The following is a 20,373-nucleotide window of genomic DNA, read 5'->3' on the forward strand; positions in this document are numbered from 1 at the left end:
CTTAATACCAGTTAAATTTGGGTGCCTTTGTTGTGTTACAGATCTTTTACTTTTACAGTAAACAATATACCTGGTGGGCATATCCTCGTGATGGCGGAAATCATGCCAGTAAGACTTGAGCTGTCTTCCAAGGAGTTAGTATTGAGACCACAGGAGTTCTTGCTGAACACATGTTTTAGGGAGACAGTTACGTTGCATAATCGTCAGAATTATTTTGTGCACTTTGAGTGGCAGCCAGTAAGCACAAGCAGAGGGATAGGATTTTTCATTCGTCCAGCGAAAGGTAATAGTTTATTCTATTTGTTTGACTTAGACATTCATTTATTCATGTAGTTAGGCAGTAATCATTTATTGAGTATGTACTGTATAATGGTGCTAAGAACATACAAGTAAATCAGATATGGTCATCTGGGCATTTGTTTTTACATACGTAAATTAGATTTAAAAATATGGATCCTGTGTTAGGGTTCTCCTGAGAAATAGAAACAATGGGCAGTATAAGTATAAATATAAATATACACACACATACATATATACACCTACATATATATTTAGGAAATATATATACATATATTTATGTATATATGTGTGTGTCTATATATATATGTATATATACTTTTTATATATATAAAATATATATATTTATATATAAAACATAAAATATATAAAAATATATAAAAACATATATATCATATGTTATATATGTTATATATATATATATATATATATACACACACACACACACACACACACACACACACAGACACACAAAAAGAGAGAGAGAGAGACGTTAAGGAATTGGCTTATATGATTGTGTGGGCTGGCAAGTTTGAAATCTGGAGGGCAAGCCTGCTGGCTGGCAAGCTGGAGAGCAGGGAAGAATTGATGTGGCACAGTCTTGAATCCAAAGGAACCTCAGTCTTTTCTCTTAAGACCTTCAGCTTACTGGATGAGGCCTCCTACATTGTGGAAGGCAATCTGCTTTACTCAAAGTCTACTGATGTAAATGTTAATCTCATATAAAAATATACCTTTACAGCAACATCTAGGCTGATGTTTGCCCCAAAAACTAGGCACCATAGTGTGGCCAAGTTGACAAATAAAATTAACCATCACAGATACTGATGAACTCAGCATTTTTTTGTTTAGTTTTAATTTGATAATGATGATAAGATATGATTCTAAATGACTTAACATTTTGTTAGATTGTAAATTATTTTAGGATAACCCACAAATTCTTTATAGTCAATATTTAATCCAGGTAATAAAATGTAATTAATAAAATTAAGAACCTAAAACTGTCATTTAAATAAGGGATTTTTTTAATTAATAGAAAATAATCTCAGACTTACAATTTTGATGGTTCTTTGTATTTGGTAACTATCCTCTTAACCTTGCTTCTTCCATTCTCTGCAATCGACAATTCTACATAAGGTACATGTTACAAAACGAGCCGTGGTACCTGCTAAACCGTCACTTATCTAGTAGCCTTGGCAGATCATAGTGATGTCCTGTGAGGATCTCATGAGGACACAAGCTGTCATTTAAAGAAATAAAATGGCAAGTTAGAAGCTGAAATATCAATACAGTATCTTTGTTTTCTGCACATGTCATGTACAGGTCAAGACTTTGCAGCTAGATGGAAAGATCTGGGTCCTTGTATCTGACTCGTGTGGTGCTTTATAACCAGCTGACACCCAATTCTGCATGAGTGGAATTTAAAACAAACTTTAGAGTCAGACCTGATTTCAAAACTAGCCATAGCTTTTCACTAGCTTTGTGATCTTGAGAAAAGTACTCTATAAGCACTAGTTTCCTTATCTGTAAAATGAAGAGACTACTATATCTGAAAGATTAACTGTATGGAAAACTTCCATAATGACTGGCAATGAGTAGGTGCCAAATAAATAGATAGCTATTTAACTAGGAAAGTTTGCTAATTCTATGTGGACTTTTTTCCCCCCTCAAAGTCTCTGCAGAGTAATAACCTATCATGCTTCTTGCCATCTATCCCCATTTATCAATTCCTTGCTCCCTGTTTTCTTCCCGTTCTTCCTGTCCTTCTTCCCCTCCCCTTGCCCCAATTTTCCTTTGTATTTCTAATTTAGGAATAGTCTTCTTTTGTGACGTAAATAGACTATACTTCAGATCACAGAGGAATCCTGGTTTGTAGAAATCATGCCTTAGGTGTATTTTCTTGTATCAGTCATTTCCAAATCATGACTTTTATTTAACTCTACCAGTGTTTGTAACATGGAGTGTTATACACATGCTTAAGTGTTCATTTAAATTCACTTTTTTTTAGTGTGGATACAAGTGGGGATGTTGACAAATTTAACAAGTGGAAGAGTAGGACTGTCCCTTCATTGGTGTTGGAGATCATTGATACAGCTTTATTTACTCTTTTCTTAACCTGGATTGATTTAACACAATCCAGATTATAATTTATTAAGCATTCGAGGTATACTTCCATTAATATTTAGCTGATTTGTTTGACTAAGCTCTTTTTTGTTGTTGTTATTAATACTGGTAATACTGGTTCCTGCCCCAATCTAGACAAAATCTGAGTGAATAATCAGAGGAGAAAGAGAAAATGTTTCCGTACATTTCTGAGATTCTAGATAAATCTCCAGTTTTTTATTTTTTTGAACTTATATCAAACAGTGCTGGTTATATTACCTGTGTCCTAGCTGTAGGTTCTGGTTCTGATCAAGGACATGACATGACACTAAAGGTCTGAAAGGCGTACTATACAGACACTTTTCCTTGTATGTCTTCCTCCTAAGTAGGGCTGAATGCGCTGTGCTTTACCCCCGTGGCTGCCTTGGAAATGCAGTGATGCTGCAGAATTTGTCAAAAGAGAAGTGCTATTACAGTATTACGAATTGGAATGCCAGTTAATGCTTCTCATGATCTTTAGCACTTATTTGTACAAGGGATATTTTAGTATTTTTATTTTCTCTGGGTTGCTCGAAACACCTCAAAGGATTGTTTAAATCAAAGCACAAAGACATTTAATTCCAAATACAATGTTTTTTGGAATATGAGTAATACCATTAGTCTTTAAGTACTTTCGATCTTTTTAGAACACAAATGATGCAGTACTCAAATCTATTTTGGAAAGCACTGAAGAAAGTATGCATAATTTATATTATATACATAGATTTTTCTTATGTCACTTTCCTTTTGATGCTCAGAATACATATAATAATTACTCAATTTTGTTTTTGATTCTTTGTATGAATAGAAAATGAATTTTTATCAAGTTTTGTCCCTTTTGCTATGTTGGGTTTGCATCTCAGATAATGCATTTAATCATATCTCTCCCTATATTTTTGTAAACTAAAATGAATAGTTCTAAATTAAATTTTATGTTGTGATTGTGTTTTCTTCTTAAGCTGTGATATATTTGGGGTTTTTGTTTGGATAGTGGATATTGTAAGGGGAGAATATAAGAGTGGATTGATCTTTTCTAAGATAGAATTGGCTTCTAATTTGACACTTTCATTAGGTGTCATTCATGTTTCTGCTTGTCCTGTTTCCATCCTTGTTTTTTTTAACTTCATGGAACCCTTAAAGTCCATTCAGTCTTCAAGCTTGCCTTCAGTCAGTTCACTATCTTTCTCAATTCTCTCTCCTTGGCCATCTGTACTACCTCCCCTGTCAATCCCAGCCTTGTTCAGTCCAGCCATCCAATTTATTCCCCCTGTTCCCTGTTCAGGTGTCTTTATATATCATATTGAATCTTCTATATCGAAGTTACTTTCCATCACAGTCTTCTCCACGTATCACTCTCTTCCAGCACTGTCACTTGACTTTTATACCTCCCCCAGCTTTGTCCTCCTCCAGAGTTCCTGCTCTTCCTTCAGTCACAACTCAAAGGCCATCTTCTTAAATGAAGTTTTCTCCACTTTCTTGGGCTAATTTAAGCTCCCCTCCCCTTCTTTTCAGCTCCCACTGTGTATTTCTTACGTCATCTACAACCGTGTTTCCCCGAAAATAAGACCTAGCCGGACAATCAGCTCTAATGCGTCTTTTGGAGCAAAAATTAATATAAGACCCGGTCTTATTTTACTATAATATAAGACTGGGTCATATAATATAATGTAATATAATATAATATAATATAATATAATATAATATAATATAATATAATATAATATAATGTGTGCTCTTATTTCACTAAAAGACTGGGTATAATGTAATATAAGACTGGGTCCTATGTTAATTTTTCCTCCGAAGGACGTATTAGAGCTGATTGTCCGGCTAGGTCTTATTTTCGGGGAAACACAGAATTATTAGTTTATGTGCATCTCCTATTGTGGAAGTTGTTGCTAAGCCCATATCTGGTATCCATTCCCCTTCCTAACAGGGAGATGAATGGGGACGCAATGCTCTTATCTAGAAATCTTTTTTCCTAAGCTTCTTGCCAATGAGGTATAGACAGAAGTTTTTCTTTTTTTCAGTTCCATCCTCCTTCTATGTTCCAGGGACTGTTTGAAGTACTTCTATCTATATATCTTAGCTTATTTAATCCCCTACAACAATGCTCTGAGTCAGATACAATGGTTTCCCCTATTTTATGTGTGGGGAAATTGTTACATAGGGTCATTAACTTGTCCAAGATCTCTGCTAGTAAGTGGCAGAGTTGCAATTTGAACCAGGGAGTCTGACTCTAGAAATTGTGCTCCCTTAACTGGTCTGCTCTATTGCCTTTCCACACTGAGGAAGGCCATGCAGTACGGAATGGTGGTGTATGGGAAGCGAGAAGGAGCATTGCTCCTTGAAGGCCTTGTCCACCTGCTATGGCAGCCCTGGCATGCCTGTCCATGGACTTCTGATTGCATAAGATAAATAAACCCCTATCTGCCTAACCCACTGTAGCAGAACTTTTTGTTACTTATAGATACATATAATCCTGATAGACTCCCACTAGATTGTTAGCTCTCCCACGACCAGGTTCTCTTCTTTATGTAAATTACTGTGCCTATTGTCATGTTGGCATTCAAGAGTGTTAACAACATCACACACTATGTTAACCCCTTGACATGTGTTGTTAATCTCCCTTCATGGTCCCTAGGAGGTAAGCACTGTATCTTTTTTAAGATTGAGGAAACTACCATCACTTGAGAGTCAACCTGACCCAAGGCAAAGTTTGTGATGGTCATTCATCTCCCTGTTCATTGTCCTGCGCCCTTGAATCTCAGGTGATCCTCTCTTCATGAAGGAAGAACTTCAGAGTCATTCTTTCCATCAAGTATTATTTTCTTACTCCAAAGGAGATGATGAATTTAAACTGATAAAGCAGCTCACACTGAATATGCCTGATACCTCCTGGATTTGCCATACATTTGAATTATAGAAATGCATTAATTACTTATAGCTACATTATGAAGTTACATTTCTAGAGATGTGAACATTTGAAAATAAAAAGTGTCTGGTAACACCTCCCTATAAAAACTGAATGAGTGTCTAGTGTTAATATGTATTTCGGAGTGTTGGGAAACACATTTTGCTAAATATTGGTACACTTTTTGTCAAATATTTGAGCTGCCTATTAAAATTGGAAAATAAGGTATACATTTTAGATTTTAATCAAACTGTAGGTCTATACTTATTTGATAATCTCTCATCTAGCATTTCTCTGTATTTTGAGTTGAATGTAAATAATTTGTTATGTAATATTATTACATTTGTATGCCAGCTCTTATTTTGGATATTAAAAAATAAATAAAATTAAAATGTGGTAACTGTCTTATTCTCTCTAAATCCTCTGTAGGCACTGTTGAGCCATTTTGCTCATTGGAATGTGAAGTGACATGGAAGCCGGGTTTCAGTTCTCCAGAAAAGGGAGAATTTATTCTTCACGTCGATGAAGGAAACACGATGACACTAAAATGTGTTGCACATGTAATGATTTCCCTTGAATATCATTTTTATTTTGAGGGCAATTGGTTGGATATACATATATGTGGATGGTAGTCAGATATGTATACTATGTTAGTAAAAATGGATTTTGCATACAATACTTAGTTAACTAAATTATTTTAGCATCTTCTTGAAGCCACTTCTCTACCACAAATGAAGACTGCTAAAACATGTGTTGTTATCTTAATTCTCTATATTTAGAAATCCAAGACTTTTGTGTCAACAATAATAGATTGGTGTTAGAGCCACTGTAAATAATATAATACTATGGGACCCTCTTGAAATTAAATTATTTTATTAATAGACACCAAAGAAAGAGAGAAAATTATATTTTTTGCCATACTGTATTGCATTTTAGTATTCTAGTAATAATATTTCAGTATGAAATGGGTCATGTAATTTACATAGCAAGGACATATGGAAAATTCTTATTTTTGTAGAATATACTTCTTGTAATCAAAATGTGAATAAAGTAAAAGCTGTGATATGTAGCTTTAACTTTCTGTTATAGGGTGCAGAAAACCTTACCATCATGCCTCTTAATCACTAAGAATCTACTTGTGTACCAAATTTCCCTCCCAGTGTTCTTAGTAATTTAACAAAAGCCAATTCTTTTTTGCTAAATCCATCTCTATCTCCAGGCCATGATCATGCTTTTACATATGTCAGCTATGAAGGAGCTTATAGCCTTAAGAGATAAGAGATTCATCCATTTTAATGATGGCAAGTGGCAGTCAGAATTCAGTAGGGTCTTTCCACTGTTGGCTCCCACTGCTTTGGTGTTTGACAAATTTACTAAAATAAATTTGCCCACATACTTATCCTATGTGTATTTTTTCTAACATAAACGATGAGCAATTTAGTAATGTAGACTTAGCATTAATAATAGGTATCATTTATTGAGTAATTACTGTGTCAGGCACGATGCTAAATGCTGTTCATGTGTTATTTAATTAAACCTTACAACAACTCTAGGCATGTACTAATAACTCAATTGATGGGTGAGGAAATGGAGGATTTGAGTGGTTCATTAATACAAGTTCACACATGCAGTAAGTGTCCTAGTTGGAATTTATACTCACATCGATCTGCCTCCACAGCTTTCGCTGTTACCCTCTGATAAAATTTGCTTTCTGCTTTCCCTACACTAGGACTGGTTAAGAATTAAACTCTGAGATAATCAGAATAGTGAATCAGATTATTTTTTGGTAAATTTTTGAAGCCCTTAAAGTTACATTAACTGTGAAATGTGGCTTTTAAGAAAGTAAAGATAGACGAACATGCAGTGATTAAATAAAATGTTCATTTCAAGTTTGTCGTTAATTCATGAAGGGCGACCATTTTACTTCTGTTAGCTTTGTTTGAAAATTATTGTTCCAGTTACCCATGTCATGTTCTTCAAATAATAATGTACCAAAACCTCCTAAGATAATAGCAAATAATATATTATAGATAAATACAATAGGGTCTGGTGTAAAGAGCACTCTATGAGGAATTGGAAAACTTGGGTTCTAGTTGCCCCTGGCTACTGTTTGCTTTCCTTTAAAATGGGAGGGGGGATAATATAAACATTTCCATAAAGTGATTAATGATGTACTAGTTCTGTGCAGTGATTTGGGTGGGATCTGATGAGGAGGTCCTGTGTCAAACTAATTCTATGAATCGCAGTAAACTACCTCCCCATTTTCAGATAAGCTAAGTGTCCATTATCAGCATATTAAGTGCTGTGAGAAGACTTCTAGTAGAAGCACACCTGGATAATCTCACTTGGCATATTATTTCCAATGCTTAGGTAACCCTTGAACGCTTTCGTTTTTCGTAGCCCCTGGTAACACCCTGTACGTAGTTGGGTAGATGATTTCCTACATCTCTTTCAGTGATTAATCTACATGATTCTCAGTTTTAGATTTACTTCCTCCATAGAGTTAATTTTACTCCCCACCTCCCTCAGTTTAGGAGTTCAATTTAAATATTCCATTCAACTTTCCTTTCTCTTAATCACACCATAAAGTCTGAGTAACACCTCATATTTTAGAAATTTCCATGAAGCTGAAATAATTTTGGGTTCCCTGGTAGGGATTAAAAAAAAATGTTTACTATTATTCAATTACATTTTCTCTTTCTTCCTCTTATTAGCCTGGTCACCCTGAGGTCTTATTTTTGGAGCCAAAGGTAATCTTCAGTAATACCCCTCAAGGTACAACAAACTGGAAGAGAGTCCGTCTCCACAATGTAGGACAAAAACATGCTTATTTCAAGGTGATGTAGAATCTTGGAATCTTATTTAGATCAGATCCCATAATAATTTGAATTAATTTTTTGCCACGAATATAATGGCATTAATACTTTAGTCTTTATAAATTTGCTAATGCTAATATTTAGATACATGAGATTTATCTGAGTACATTTCATCTGCTTTGTCCTTTTAATTTCCCATAAAATTTGTTTCTCTCTGCCTCCCTTCCTTAGTTTCTGTCTTTCTTCTTACCCTTTTTTGTTTGTCTGTTATTTTGTTTTATTGAAAAAAAGATAGATGATTTGAAGAAAACAACATTTAAAAAAATACATTGTCGGTGTTACATTTCCATGTTTAATTACATGCTTTTCCTTTACTCCTCATTTTCACTCTGTCATCTGGACTGTTATGGTAGCAACTGAGACCTAGATCAAGACCATTTTAAAGATGTATTTATAGTTGCTGCTCCTGATTTAAATTGTGAGGTAGGGGTGTTTAAAGTGGTGATAGAGATTTTTTTTACTGAAAAATCTATTAAGATCTCCCAGTAGTGACAATAGAGGTTAGCTGTAAATTTACATGTGATCTTCTGCTCGAATAAGCAAATGAGAATACCCTTTTGTACTCTGTTCTTCAAAATTAGTTGTGAAGGCTATTCCCTCCCCCCAAAATAGCTTAACCAATTTCTCTTTAAAATTTTCTGGCTTAAAGCATGGTGGATAGGCTTAAGTTCACCTCTGACAAACCATACCATAAATCCTTTGGTAAATTACTTTTTTGAACGTCAAATGATAGTTTACACATTAGGCTATCAAAGCAATAATAAAGAAGAGGAGGTTACTTTATCATCTTGCCTCCCCACTAACTTTGCTTTCAGTTTTTAGGATTAGGTAAGATGCAAACAAAGTAGTATTGAGAACTTTGGCAGCTTCTCTAAGAGATATATCTCATCCTTGTAAGTTTTGCAAAGTCTTGAAAACACTTCAGACAATAAACTTCTTCTTCCTGTTTGAATTGGAAGATGCCGCTATTGAATGTTCTGTTTGCTGTGTTAGGGGTGCAAATCTTTGTTGAAGTTCAAACTTCATGTGCATCTGGTGTTTGGAAATTGATTACAGAGTCATCTCATGCCCTGTGCCTGGAGGTCCTCTCTCTATGTAGTAGTTTGGAAGCTTTTCTATGAAAGCTTTGGAACAGTAACTTGAAAAGACAATGTAGCATTTCTGCAAATTTTCAATTACAGGTTTGTGCCGAGAGTCTTTTGCCTATGATTAATATTGTTCCATCGGAAGGAATAATTCCATATGGGGGATTAACTGTTCTCAATATCTCCTGTACACCTACCACGCTAGAGCAATTTGATACAAGAGCAAAGGTATATTTATACTTACGTGTGTTTGCACCTTATATATATATCTATGTGGATTTGTTTGGTGTTTTAAGATACATGTAGTAGGTATCATGCTATAAAATGTACACGTTTAGTTTTAGAAAACTTGTTTTAATGATTTCTTGTAATGAAAATAGGTTTTAATGTTATACTAAAGAGTAACTTTTAAAATTTCTGTTATTTTTCTAGCAGTTAACTCTAAAGAAGTGCAGTTTTTAGAGACCTAAAGAAAGAAGCAACCTTACCTATATCATTCATCTATTATAAAAATGGGTAGCAGAACTTCGCCAGAGGATTTGTAGAAAATATTTTTGGTGAAAGTTGGTGATGGAAATTTCTAAGTTGGAGTGGATACCTTTTGTTAACATGAAGCATTTTCACATGAAATTGACATGATATTTGCTATCTAATTTGTGATAAGCCCTCACTAGTCATAGCACAAAGGATTTTTTTCCCATGGCATTAATCAGATACCTTAGGAAAAAAATAATCAGTTTTGGAAGGCTAATTCTAAATAGCTTTAGTGACTATATGAATGATAGGCAAATTCTATATGGTGTTAAATGCTGTATTTTATAGCACACATCAAATGTTTTACTATTTTAAATGTTCTTGGAATTATGTAAATGAAAAGATATTGCCTTGATTTTAGAGATATCTCTGTGTTCATTAAGCAGAATACATCAAACATGTAAAACCAGTCTTTAATAAATTTTATTTATTATAAACTCATGGAATAGAATACTCTTGATCTTCAATGTGATGGTCAACTGTGTGCATGTACTCACATTAAAAAAATATTGTGTACACTATCATCAGGTCAAAATGAATAGCTTTCTATGTAGCCTTCATTTTTATCATTCAATTTCCCATAACAGTTAATTTTTAAATAATATTTAGTTTCATGTAATAGACATCAGTTTGCCTGGTGCCCAAAATAAATAACCTAGGAATTGTATCTTACTTCTATAAAGCAATATGTATTGAAAGATGTTTATAAGTTAAGTGATATATGGTCTGAAATTTGGGAAGTATTTTTTAATATAGTATTCTGGATAAAATAAAAAAAATATGGCCACTAAAGTACAAGTTTTTTTTCTGTACTTTAGTGGCCATATTTCTACTGTTTTTCAGAGGAGTATGCTGTTTTTACAAAGCTTACCTTTTTAAGATGCTAAGTATGCAAAATTGAACAAGGAGTTACACCACTGAATTCTTATTTCACTATCTTAATTTTCCTGGAAACAGTTGAGTGTTCAGATAGTCTTTGGTTCAAGTTTTGCTGCTGCTGCTTTCAAGTTTTGTGTCCTCGAGAAAAAGGCAAAATATTTGGCCCCTCTAAGCCTTAATTTTCTTCACTTGGAATTTAGGGTATTAATAGGAGTGACCTCACAGAATACTGAGGATTAGAAAGGAGATAATGTATTTAGCTCTATACTTGGCCATATAGTTAGCAAATTTTATCTGCTCTCATTATAAGTCATTGTGGATGTTAGTGTCATTCTATGGGAAGAAGTATGTTTTCATTCAGTTTCCTGTTTTAAGTTTAATAATCCATTGAAATTAGGTAAACATAAAAGGGTAAATACAAACCACAGAGAGTTTGAGGCAGTGATGTCAAGTCAAATGGGTAGAATTCTGTAGTCAAATCCACAAACTGTCAGCTGGTCCCATTTGTGGTGGAGGTTTCTAAGTGTTGAACACTCACTCCTCTTAGGAATATCAATTCTGCATAATAAGAAATGTGATCACAACTGCCAGGATAAATCTTGTGACATTTATAATGTTATGCTTATGTAAATTATAAAATGGTACACAAATGCAGGTAATACTTCAGCAGTATATGAGGATATGTTAATGTGGTTTCTACAGAATTTTATCTCTCTCCTGAATAAGGTTTCTATTCGCTGTGCAAAAACCATAGACTTCGGGATTGGTGGAACTGTTGAAATTGCTGATGTCGAAATCAGTCCGGTGAGTGTTACCTATTTGTGTAGTCAAGTTATGAGTGTGGTGATTTATTTGTTATGTGTCCCTAGTCAGCCCATTAAATTAATGATGTAGTAATTTGACACATATAAATTAATGTATGTAATCTAAATAAGTGATGAAGTAGAATATTAAATAAACATCTGAGAATTCACCACTGAATTTTTAAGTATTGGAACACTCCCAGTACCATTAAATCATCTGCAGGATTTATTGTCATCCTACCCCTTTGAAGAGAGAATCACTTTCCTGAATTTTGTGATTATTATCTCTTTACTTTTTCTAATTGGGTACCAGATATATATGTATTCCTTAACCATTCATTATTTAGTTTAGTTTGTTCATTTTTGAGCTTTATAACAAAGACGTACTGTCTTTGGTATGTCGCTTGTAATTGAATATTATGTTTCCAAAGTTCATCTAAGTTGTGCGTGGCTATATGTTATTCATTATTACTGCTGTGTAATAGTCAATTGTGTAGAGATACTATAATTTGTAGACTCATTCCATTGTCCATCAATTAGGTATTTTCCGCTTTTTCTTATGACAAAGACCATAGCTATGAACATTCATATATACTCATACGCGTGTATCTTCTGAGGTACATATGCAAGTTTCTTTAGGAGTGGAGTTGCTGAGACGTCAAATATGTCCATGTTTGACTTCACAAGATAATTTCCATATTTTCTTCTCAAGTTTCCATTGATTCACATTCCGTTGCTCCATAAATTGTATTATAAGACTTGATGTTTACTAATCTATTGAGTATAAAATGATATCTCATTGTGGTTTCAATTGCATTTTCTTTTGTTTTGTACCCTGATAAAATTTTGTTCTATAATTCGTAGAGTGATCTGCATGCATGTTTTTTTTTTTTTTGGGGCCAGCCTTTCAGGAATTAGATCTGGTCTCATCTACCCAAAGAAACTTCTGATCCTTCCAAGCAGGCCCATATGCGCCTCCATTGTGACATTTACAAGATGTTACAAACATCTTCAACTTTGGAAACATCTTCATTTTAGCAATTGTCAGCTAAATAGCCAGCAATTATTTTCAGGCTATTTGCACTTTTGTTTTTCTTTTTCAGTAATACCCCAGCACCTAGCACCATTCTGGTGCTGAACTAAATTGAGCAGAAATTGACAAGGCTGTTGGTTGCCTCAGGTCTGCACTTTAATGGCATACTACAATTCTAGGGTCTGGCGTTAAGTTAGAATTTTCTAACCTTTATTTTATTCAGTACTGAAGGGCATGGTAAGTCCGGATAGACATAAAGCTACTAAGCTAGCTTGTCTGAGACTATGGTGACTTCAGGCGATTAAACGCTATAGTATCCAGAGTGTTTTTTCGTTGCTATGGTGCCCATCCTTAAACAATATTAAACATGTATCGAGACTTACTACTCTGTTTCCTAATCCTAAAGAAGTTTGTGGTAGGTTTTGCATGTTATGGTACAACTATGTAAGTAATTTATAGGATTTTGCATTCATATATATTTATGAATATTTCCTAACGATGATGCATTTTAAACATAGCTGCCTAGCTGCCTTTTAAAAACAATATTTTAATATCACCAGGTATTGTCAGCAATGCATTTAATACGTGTATGGCATTGACTATATGTCTTAACAATTAGGACATTTTATTTAAATGAGCATATGGGCAATGCCAGAATGGGATTAGAGGAGTGATTTTTTACATTTACAAAACATCAAATTTTTATTACCCATTTTAGATTTTACAGATTTCACCTGTACAACTGGGTTGATATTTTAAGTGAAACAAATAGTGGCCAGTTGACCTTAATGAAGTATTTTCCTTAACATTAGGATACTATTGCCTCTTTCTCTTGTAATGTTATATGTGATTCTTTTACTAAGGAACTGTAGGGTATAACTCTACCAGAAAGAGGAATCCTACAGAGTTTTGTGGTATAGGCACATGCCTGGCCTATAAGCTAAAGTTAAGATGCATTCAATAAATATTCCTTATATAGTTAGCCTAATTGGTGCTAGGGATGCAGAATGAATCAGGCTTAAGCTCCACTAGGAGAGAGAGATTTGTAAACAAATAAATGGACTTTGTGATGTCATAATGTAAGTAAATATAAGGAATGGAAGTAAGTAATCCCCAGCAGTATAATTAATTGTGGTTTATCTAACTGGGGTTTGAAGGATGCATATTTTATCAGACAATTATAAGTTATAGAAAGGCCTTCCTGACAGAAGGGACATGTTGATAAAGATACAGATGGGTGAAGTGTCAGGTATTGGCTGGAAATGACAAGTCATGCAGCTTGCTGAATTGTGAAGTGATAGGGTGAGAATGAAGCTTGGTGAGGCTGGAACATGAGGCAGGGGAAGGTCATGGTGAACTTTATGAGCCCTGCTAATGAACTAGGACATTCTCCACTGGATAGAGGAGAATTGTCAAATTTTAAGACAGGAAGCAATGTGGTCATATTTTCAATAAGTTTAATTGTGACTTAGTTTTGGAGGGGAGAATTGGAAAAAGTCAGAATCTAGAAATGAAATGAAAAGTGATGAGTTACTAACTTCATACAATGGAAATAAGGATAAGAAGTGAAGAGGAAGAATTAATTGGATTTGGAATTGATTACATATCAGAGGTGGGGGATGAAGGCAAATGTGACTAATTTTTATAGAGCAGTTAATGTCTTTAATGAACATAACTAATTTTTTTATTGAAGTAAAACTGAAATATAACATGTTAGTGTCAGGTGTACAACATAATGATTTGATGTTTGTATACATTGCGAAATGATCACCACAATAAGTCTAGTTAACATCTGTCATCAAACATAGTAACAATTTTTTTTTTCTTATGATGAGGACTTTTAAGATCTCTCTTACAGTATAATTTTTAGTTTACATTATCCTCATAAACTATTACTCTACTTTCTAATTATTACTTTTTTAAAATTTTAGGACACATTTCTCTTCAATGGCACCTATGTTGGCACTACCCAGGTTATCCCATGTGTAGTAAACAACAAAGGTGTAACACGAGCCAGAGTGGAATTTAATCTACAAGGCTTTGAAGGTTTTTCAATGGATTTTAAAGACAAATTAGGTATATATTTTATATTATAATGATATTATTGTAAAACAGTTTTAAGTTGCTCAAAGGTATCGTTAAAAAAATACTGTAAGTAAAAGTGAATTATTCTTAACTATTTTTAATGATTCAGTGCATGTTTTTCTTATATTGTAACCCATCGTAGTTTTATTTCTAGAAATACATCAATATTAGTATCATAACACTTTGGTAATGCATGACATGTAACTGTGCTTATTAGTTGATTTAATATAGTAAATAGGTATGTTATATATAAGTATATACTATAAATGAAAACAAAATTATGAATTGCTAGTTTTATTTGCTCATGAATTTCAGATAAATGTCTTTGGAGAGCTCTCTGCATTGTTTACTCATGTATTAGGTATTTTTATGTTAAAATTAAGTTTTAAAAAATATGCACCTTTACAATTGCATTTCTTTTGTTTACTCCAGAGTTTGGCAGATTAAGGCCTGTGGGCCAAATCTGTCCCGACACCTGTTTTCATAAATAAAGTTTTATTAGAACACAGGCACACTCATTTCTATATTGTTTGTGGCCCACTGGCCTGCTATACTGGCAAAGTTGAATAGTTGTGATAGAAACCATATGGCTTGCAAAACCTAAGCTATTTACTATCCGGAGCCTTACAAAAAATATTTGCTGAGCATTGGTTTAATCATTTCTTTTTCAATACATATTTGTTGAATGCCAATTATAGGCTAGCTACTAAACTTTGAGTCTATAAAATAAAAAGATATCTTGCATTTTCTCAAGAAGTGAACAGTAAGTTTATTAGTCAGGGTCTCAGTAGTAAACAGGTGACGCACTAAAAGGGTTTAACTGAAGAGGGTTTAATGAAGGAATCATCTATGGAGATGTGAGCCAAGCTGAAAGCAACCAAGGGATGGAAGCCACTACTACCTCTAGGCCTGCAGGAGCAAGAGGAAGCAAGTTATTATTGGAGCCCTGAGCATAAATACCTGTTACCCTCTCATATCCCGCTGCTGTCTCCCTGTGTTTGAACCAAAGCAGAGGCAGAAGAGCAAGGAGGCCTAGCTGAATTAGTCTATAGAGGTTAGGACAGAGCGGAGCAGAGAAAGATGGCTGTTGAATCTAAGTGACAAATGGAGACCGCCTATAACAGTAGGTGAGATGGACAGAGAATCAGATAATTGCCATATATCGTGGGAGATGCAATAAGACAAGTCAATGCATGGTGGTAAGGGAGCATATACTCAGGAAAACTAGCCAAGAATCAGCAATAACGAGAATTTCATGTGTAATCCGAGTCTTGAAGAATGAGGAGGTGCTACACAAGAAAAGGGGATAGGTGGAAGGATGCAAGTAAAGGCCTAGAAATGAGTCAATATGGTAAGAAGTTCGAGACATCGACAGCATAGGTAGACAGGACTGGAAGGGCAAGTGACACCCAGGTTTCTAAAGGTCTTTTCTGGACTTTTATCCTAGAGGTTAGGCAGCACCGTTAAAGGATTTAGATCCAGGCAATGGTGGGGTTAGGTTCACACTTCACGAATTTTCCTTTGGGAGCAAAGTTGAGAACGGGCAGGGGAAAAGGCGGGTGTGGGAAGGGTAAGACCAGAGTCAGAGACAGGGAGATCAGTTAGGTGTTGTAGCCATACAGGTGAGAAGTGATGAGAGCATGAAGTCAGGCAGTGATGCTGGGGACGGGAAGGAGGAGAGTACAAAGGTACTGAAAATTTAGAAATGCTCTGACTTGGCTACCAAGTGGACATGGGTATTAAGGAAAAGGAAGAAGGCTTGAATCACTCCTGATTTTCGACTCTAAGAGGTAGGTGACTGAAAGTACAATTCATAGTTGATGGAACGTAGAGAGAGCAGGTTTAGGTGAGTATGCTGTTTTTGAGGAGTAGCCCAGGAATGATAATAGTAGGCAGTTGGAAATGTATGTGAAATCTATATTCATATAAAGAAAAAAATGGATGTTGAAACTTTAGTTGCTTTAACATTTCACTCTCCCAGACTGCCCCATATACATTCATGTACCTGTTCAATGGATCATAGGCTCTTCTTGGTTGTTCCACAGAGCTACTCTGCAAAGTGCCACAATTCTGCCTTAGTCTTCTTAGCTCATGTCTCCCCTCTAGGCCACTGCATCATATTTTCACATGCTTTCTCTGCCTCCAAGCCTTTCTACTCATACTTATTGCAGGGCGAGGTCTCCCTAAAGCAGGGGTGTCCAAACTTTTTTCAACGTTTTTTACCAAGGGCCATATGCGGTAAAATACACAAACAGCTGGGCCACTCACTCGAGGTGAAGTACGTATTGCCTCACCTGGTTTATTTAAGTAAACTAAATATATTTTTGGGATTTGCTGTGGGCCAATTAAAAATGGATTGCAGGCTGTAGTTGGCCCGCGGGCCACAGTTTGGACACTCCTGCCCTAAAGCATAGATCTTATCACATGTCCCTTCTGCTTGAAATGCTTTGCTGGTTCCCTATTCCAATAGCAGTGCTGCTCAGAGGCCTGCTGCAGACACAGTCTAGGAGGTACATAGGTTGATCTTAATAATTATTAACCATTTGCAATAAAGTTTATATTTAAAATGCCCTGAAAATATATCTTATTATAAATATTTGAACACATATGTGCCCTTCGTTGACAATTTAGACTTTGTTTTTCACATAATGGCTTTGGGATTATTTGATAGAGTGACCTATGGGAGAGGAAAGGTTGAGATCCACTTGAGTTTGACTTCACCTTGTCTTTCCAGGCACTCTCCCATTACAGGCTCCATCGGCTCTCTCTACTGCACCCACATTCTGTTCTGCGTTTCCTCCCAGTAGTGCTGGGCTTCCCTTCTAGATGGTTCCTCCTCTTCTGTCCCTGCTGCCTGAGATCCTGCCTTCTTTTATAAATTAGCTTCAACGTCCCAGGCCCTATGAGTCAGGCAGCCCATCCCCACCTCCGTGCAGTTGGTTGAAATTATTTTCTTAATCTTTTGTCCTTTAGACAATGTGTAAGTTTTATTACAGTGCTAAGCAATATCCACCTTGTATTAAAAAAGGGTCGTGTACCCGTTTGTCTCCGCTAGCACACTGCGAGTTCCATGAGGTCAAGGGCTGCGTTTGTAGTTTTTGTTTTCTACTAAAATTGTCCAATATAGAGCTGTGTACATTATAGGCACTCAAGAAATATTTATTGAAGCTATCTCGGATTATTGCTTTTTACAAACTATGTTTACATATACTCCAAATATATTTATGAATATTGATTTATTCATCCATCTTTTTTGTTATGTTTTCTATGTTCTAGACATATCCATTCTAGGTGAATATTCTTTGCTGTATAATATGTATATCCATTCCCACACCACCAACAATGCTTGTATTAATATAAACTTAATGGGTTTTGTTTGTATGTTTAATGGATTTTACATTATACATCAAGGTGAATGAAATTGAGTAGAATGAACGAGGGTGGAATGAGTTATTGAAGTTCATTTCAGACAGAGGTAATTGAAATTATTGTCATTCCTTGGAGTAATTAGAAAACTCTAGGGAGGAAAAAGGATTTTTTAAAATTGTTCACATGAGGACACAGGTTCTACTCTAACATCTGATCTTTCAGGAACTTTTAGAAGTTCATTTAAATGGCTATAATTTTTGAACCTGAAGTTTGCATTACTACTTGACAATGGTTTATGTGTCTCCACCCACTGCTTTAATATCTGGAGGGATTCTATTTTGTGAAAAAGTTTCCTGGTATAAAATTGTGTTTCTATTCTTTCTGGACTCTTTTAAGGCATCACAGGAGGTCTGGGTCTTCCCTGCTCCATTTTCACTGAAGAGAGTGTCTCCCAACTTTCTCAGAACTAGGATTCAGTCAATTACTTGACCTTGACTTTTATTCCTTTCCTTATTCATTCGAATAGGACTGTGATATGCTTCTTGAACTTTGGAGATTTCCAAACGTGGGTTTACTATCTATTTTGCTGATTGTATGTTTGTTCCATGTTTGGATATCAGTTTTGCTGATTAAAATCTTGTTATTAAGAGTGATATTTTAACCCAGCAACCGTACGCAGCCCTGCACAGATATTTCAGCCCTGCGTTTTGATAGTTATGAACATATTGATGAGGTTTCTCAATGTTTCATTTCCACGTTTAATAGTGATATTATAGATTTGTATCTGTCTCTCTCTGTTTTTTTTCCTTTTACATGTACTTTTTCTTGTCTTACAGGGCAATTCACAGACCCTGCATTTCCTGATATATATTATTTCGAGTTAGAGAAAAAGGAATCTCTGGAATGTGGCATTTCATTTTCTCCTAAAGAAGTAAGTTCAACTTTCTGTTACTGATATTACTGGAGAGTAGTGGAGTTACAGATAAATCCTAACCAAGAAGTTATCAAAGATCACCTAAGCTCTTTTTGTAGTGGGTCTTTTTCTCACTTTTGAGCATGCCTGGGTATACCATTTATTTAGTTCAGTAAAATGATTGCTAGAGGTGTCTGGCTCATGCTTGCAGAGTGTCTCAAGAGGTGCACAGGGCACACACAAAGAACTGATAGCCTTGTCGTCCCATTTATACTCTCTAGAAAGTTTAAGATGTGACATGTTATAAAGGAGAGGGAAGTTGAGGCTAACCCACAAATCCCTTATATTTGAGCCAGAATGTTCTTTCTATTTATATTTGAGGGTAGTATACTTAATGCTCTTGGAATCACTACCTGATGTTACTGTAGATGTGCTGTGAAGATTTAAGTGGGGTTACTATGATACCAGTTTGATAGTGTCCCTTGATATTTAGTGATTTCAAAACCACCACAACAATAATAAACAAATGGAATTAAAGAAAACACCTTTCCTGGAATGTGCCCAGGCAAAAGGGCAAAATTTCAAGGGTAATCTCTGGTATGGTTTGGCTTCAGAGGTTCTGCCACAGAAGTGATGAGAGCGCTTCTCTCTACCCATGTTGCCACATGCTCCCATATGAGAATCGAACTTCTATATGGCAATTACAGTATGACTCTTATGTCAAAACACTTTTTGTATTCCAACATAACTAGCACGATGACTTGTGCCCAATAGGTGTAGAACAGAATGAACTAAGTGAAAATAATAACACAATAAGAAAGGGTATTCAATGCTAAGTGCTATCTTTAATAATTCATTTTTAATAATGTTAATTAAACTACATAGTTTACCGATATTCAAATCTTGTTTAAGAAAAATGATAGCACTTATTTAGTGAAGTTTGAGGACATGTTTACATTTAAGAAAATGCTAAGGATTAATTTTGCCTTCTTAAGGGATAATGCATTATTATGATATGTTTTGTGGGGTTTGTGCATGCAAGGTTTGACAGTGAAGTTCACAAACTTGTTGCAACGATGTTGCTGACCTTTTTTGATATCAGAAGGATTATTCATTATGAAGTTGTACCAACTGGACAGTTAACCAAGTTTACTATTTGGAAGTGCTGAAAAGGGTGTGTGAAAGTTAGACAACCTGAACTTTTCGCCAACAATTCATGGCTCTTGCATCACAACAATGCACCAGCTCACACAGCACTGTCTGTGAGGAAGTTTTTAGCTAGTAAACGAATAACTGTATTGGAACACCCTCCCTGCTCACCTGATTTGGCCCCCAATGACTTCTTTCTTTACCCGAAGATAAAGGAAATATTGAAAGGAAGACATTTTGATGACATTCAGGAGATCAAAGGTAATATGACAAAAGCTCTGATGGCCATTCCAGAAA

General features: G+C 35.2%; 1 protein-coding gene across 1 annotated transcript in view; it reads left to right on the top strand.

Moving 5' to 3' along the window:
• The window catches only part of CFAP47 (cilia and flagella associated protein 47), a 374,794-nt gene that overhangs the window by 51,464 nt on the left and 302,957 nt on the right, over positions 1-20,373 (top strand). Inside the window, exons 15-21 of the mRNA XM_074323826.1 lie at positions 42-283; positions 5,780-5,910; positions 8,065-8,187; positions 9,408-9,539; positions 11,451-11,528; positions 14,492-14,636; positions 18,851-18,945. Of these exons, the coding sequence (XP_074179927.1) occupies positions 42-283; positions 5,780-5,910; positions 8,065-8,187; positions 9,408-9,539; positions 11,451-11,528; positions 14,492-14,636; positions 18,851-18,945 (946 nt within the window). The remainder of the gene's footprint in view (positions 1-41; positions 284-5,779; positions 5,911-8,064; positions 8,188-9,407; positions 9,540-11,450; positions 11,529-14,491; positions 14,637-18,850; positions 18,946-20,373) is intronic.

Source organism: Rhinolophus sinicus, chromosome X (assembly GCF_036562045.2).
Source record: "Rhinolophus sinicus isolate RSC01 chromosome X, ASM3656204v1, whole genome shotgun sequence".
NCBI lineage: Eukaryota > Metazoa > Chordata > Mammalia > Chiroptera > Rhinolophidae > Rhinolophus > Rhinolophus sinicus.